At 42.0% G+C, this 4,099-nt stretch overlaps 1 protein-coding gene and 1 long non-coding RNA gene across 8 annotated transcripts in view; one reads left to right on the top strand and one right to left on the bottom strand.

Annotated features, from left to right (window-relative positions):
* The window catches only part of LOC123971923, a 66,634-nt gene extending 66,169 nt beyond the window's left edge, over positions 1-465 (top strand). Inside the window, exon 4 of the long non-coding RNA XR_006825332.1 lies at positions 328-465. This is a non-coding gene — a long non-coding RNA (uncharacterized LOC123971923). The remainder of the gene's footprint in view (positions 1-327) is intronic.
* kmt2cb (lysine (K)-specific methyltransferase 2Cb) overlaps positions 1-4,099 on the bottom strand; it is an 86,987-nt gene that overhangs the window by 63,603 nt on the left and 19,285 nt on the right. For all 7 annotated transcript variants that reach the window (XM_046050990.1, XM_046050986.1, XM_046050988.1 and 4 more), the window contains exon 2: positions 312-500. In XM_046050990.1, coding sequence (XP_045906946.1) covers positions 312-500 — 189 coding nt within the window. The remainder of the gene's footprint in view (positions 1-311; positions 501-4,099) is intronic.

The following is a 4,099-nucleotide window of genomic DNA, read 5'->3' on the forward strand; positions in this document are numbered from 1 at the left end:
AAAAAAGCCCCCCCCCCCCCCCCCCCCCCCCCAACTTAAACCTGCATTCTCTTAAACGTCCAGCAAAGTCTGGTTCCATTAGAAATAATGGTAAAATAGAAATAAATATAAATCTCAGCTGAATTATTACCTCAGTAAACACTTTCCTAATGACTTTATAGTCTCCGATGCTAGTTTCAAGTCTTCTTCAACACAGAGGGAAACAGACGATAATGCAGGGTATGCTTTTGGACGAGGCTACCTTGTGATTGACAGGTCACTACCATGGTGGGGCCAGTTAAATTAAAGAAGCAAGAAAAGTAAAAACCTACTTCTTTCTGTTCTTAGACACGGATGAGGGTGGTGCCTGGGGTAGGACGGCAGCAGCATCCTTGCGCGGCCTGCCACGTGGTCGCTTGTCTGCGTGGGCAGGACTTCCTGTGGACGTGGCCCCTACACTGCTGGAGGGTGGTGAGGGTACCTGGTCAGAGGGTTCCACAGTCTTATCCTCTGATGACATTCTGAAGAAAAAAAACAAACAAAAAAAGGGTAAGAAAGATGAGATCATATTAGGTGTTACACAATAAGCTCAGAAAATTAATTCAACACTACAAGGGGAAAAAAGACAAAAAATAAAACCAGGTGCCGATTTTCACTTCTACTGTTTTCATATTGTTTACAGGCTTTGAAAGAGTGGATAATAAAAAGGAGACATCATGTCGTGGGAAAATTCCTTAATGATGGAAGAACATGAGTTGCAGCTTTGTTCACTGAGATGTCCAGATGTCCTTATATCTTAAAACAATTTTGATTTGGCTCTTTCTGAGAATGAGACAAAGTGGATTGCCTACACAAAGACTTGAGGTTTTCCCCATTTCACTTACATGCATAAAATTGCAAAAAGGATGTAGCCTTCAATAACTTATGTGATAACTTTTTCTTTGCGATCTATTCTGATGAATATTCACAAAACATCGTTTTTAGTTTTGCTTGATCCTGTGTCACCAAATTAAAACCCGCTGGGGATCCTATAGGCAGTGAAACTAGTTCTGAGAACATTCAAAGCATTCATGCAGAAACACGGTCAGCAACTAAAGTAAAAAAAAAAAAAAAAAAAAACACTTTCTGGCCTCTTCCAAATCTAAAGACAGTGGAGCAACAGCAATTTCCACTCCTTAGTCAAAGCATTCTGAAATCAATCCACATCCAGCTGCTCCAGGTTTTCTATTTGCTGTAAATCACCCACTGAAAGAAAGCCCACTACAAACCGCTCACTGGTAAATATGTTGAATGCTGCCCTTTGGTTGCATTTTACAATGTGAAGTGAAATTTAGAGGTGGCATGAGTGTACTGGAGAAACAAAGGCAACCGTTTGCACAAACCAGGATTTGGTGAAATGACAATATATATCATGAGACGATTTTTTATCTAGCAAAGATGGTTTTATTTCATTTTTACTATTTTGCTGGGTGAAATAGGCCATTACCAGAAATGTTGCAAAATCAGTGAATGGGACTGCTTTTTTGGTAATATTGGATTTTGCGTCAATGTGATTACATATCTTAACTTTTCAGGTGTTTGATTAGTCAAAAACAAACATTCCCATTTGCTTATTTTTTATCCAGAAACTATTTCTCAATAGATTTTTCCCTAGAAAACAGTTTGCTCCCGAGATGTACCCTGGAGTGAGAGAAAACACTCTGTGCCTCTCACATACCCTGGTCCAATCAGATGTCCAGAACCTGGTCTTTCTTCCATGTAAGTATCTTGGGGAAAAGGGAAATTAAACTAAAGGTTTATGTTTTTCTGCCCACATTGTTTTATCAGTGTGATTATCATACACTGAAACCAATGTGATGCTCTATGCTTTACACAAGTTATTCTGTGACAAAGTGTTGACAAAATGAGTGAGTTCAGCGACTGATTCTATAGTTAGTTTGTGAGGATACTTTTTCCACAATCGATTTCAACCTGTGTAACTTTGGCAAAAGGTCACCCTGCTTTTTAACTCCTAAAGTAACATTATCTAGTAATTCTATCTTAAAAATAACGGCTAATGCAGATGCCCTAGCAAGCAATAACTTCTTTGCTTGCTATGTTTTGTGTTGTTTCACTTGATGTTTGCCTGTGTTAGCAAAGTTGTTGAAATCAGTCAGAGGTTTCATAGACTGTACTGTAAGCCGTTACTGAAAGTGCCCTTGTGTCAGTTGTTGTCTAGCTTTGTTGGCTAGCTTGCCACCCAAGTTTCAAGCAACACTATGTAACTTCTCTACCGCTCAGGGAGAGCACAGTCAGTGCCGTGCCAGAGCCGGGGCGAACGGGCAACATAACTGGGCTCAGCAGCCTTTATAGACATTACATTAGCAAATTCCCGGAGGCTGATGTGGATTGGGTTTCCCCACTCGGCTACTTGTAATCACAGTTTAAACGATATGATGTGAATGTACGACCATACCCAATGTTGACGTTTGGTTATTTCCCATGCATTTCTTTCTTTAAAAAGGAACACATCTCTTTATAAGGTGTTCAGCCACCATCCAATGCCATAACAGCTTCAATGCAACCTGGCATAGATCTCATAATACATCTCTAGAACTCTCAGGGCCCGTGTCCACCAAAGAGTTTTTTTCCAGCTGAAAACGCTCTTCTCAAAACACCCAGCAGGGAGCACTAGCGGGTGTTTTTGAGGTGCAGCGTTTTTTCCGACTGCTTTGGTTGCTATGATACATTTGTTGCAAGTAGTTTGGTTGCTATGATACATTTGTTGCAAGTAGTTTGGTTGCTATGATACATTTGTTGCAAGTAGTTCTACCCAAGCGGGAAGCTTCCAGTCTACAATATGAAGCCGATGCGGAAGTCCCTTAAACCTGCATTCTATTGAAAATCCAGCAGGGGGCGACTCTTATGGTTGCAAAAAGAAGTCCAGCTCCATTAGAAATAATGGGAAAATGACCCTAATTCTCAGCTGAATAATTACCCCAGTAAACACTTTCCTGATGAGTTTATGGTCTCAGTCGCTAGTTTCAAGTCTTCTTCAATACAAAATGATGTTGATTTAGTAAATTATGGTCCCATTTATTTTAAAATAGACCACAAAGCAGAGTATGCTTCAGGGTGGGACTATCTATGATTGACAAATCGTTACCATGGCGACCCTAACCCTGTATGAAGGGAAGGCTGAAGCCGGTTGAGAGAGAGCACAGTTCATGTGATTTTGTGGGGAGAGGAAACATCTCGGCGAGTACAACCGTTTAGTCCAAGAGCTGAGGTTCCACGAAGCCCGGTTCCAGGATAGTAACCGTTGCTACGGTGTAGTATTTGTCCCGCCCCTCCTCTAATGTGATTGGACAGCTGTGTAAAAAGTGACATTGACGAGTGCAGAGTTTTTTCCCAAAGTTGAAAATTTTTCAACTCTCGGCGACCAAAAAAACAAGGGGGGGGGGGGGGGTCAGTGCTCAGCGCCCTGTCGACGTAATCGACGACGTTGACTATAAAAATTTGTCGACATGAAATTTCATTGTCGGCGTGTCGTTAAATAGATGCCGCTTAATGGAGAGATGGCAATCTTCATATTAGGAACATTTCTGGTTGTTCATTTCTAACTGCAGTCCACTACATCAAGTGTTGGGGGTAGTACCGCTTCCACTGTCTCCCATGACTGCTTGACTGTGAGACTATTCACGAAGAAGAAGCATTCATGCGAGAAGTGGAAAGTAACGGAGAAAGAGGCCAACACCAGAACGGCTTTTGTTTTTACAAGTTTTGTACAGTATTTAATCACTTAATACACTTTTGAGGCGACAAATCAACTGTGTAGAACAGAGGTCACTAATAGGCGGACCGCGGTCCGGATCCGGACCCAGCCGCCGTCCTCTCCGGACCGCCGACCTACAGCACATTTATTATTGAGACTTACTACCTCGTGACGGAGCGTTTCTATTTTAACCCGCGCAGCTTTTCTAGCATTTACTGTACTGGTTTAGAGGACCAGGAAACTCACAGACCAATCGCATGTGCTCCAATCGTCTCATGTGACGCTGCTCAGCCAATCAAATCTGTGCATACCGATGCTTGCGAGTCGAGTCCGCGAGATTCACCAGAGACGTTTTGGAAACACACC

The sequence above is a fragment of the Micropterus dolomieu genome, linkage group LG06 (genome assembly GCF_021292245.1).
Source record: "Micropterus dolomieu isolate WLL.071019.BEF.003 ecotype Adirondacks linkage group LG06, ASM2129224v1, whole genome shotgun sequence".
NCBI classification, from domain to species: Eukaryota; Metazoa; Chordata; class Actinopteri; order Centrarchiformes; family Centrarchidae; genus Micropterus; species Micropterus dolomieu.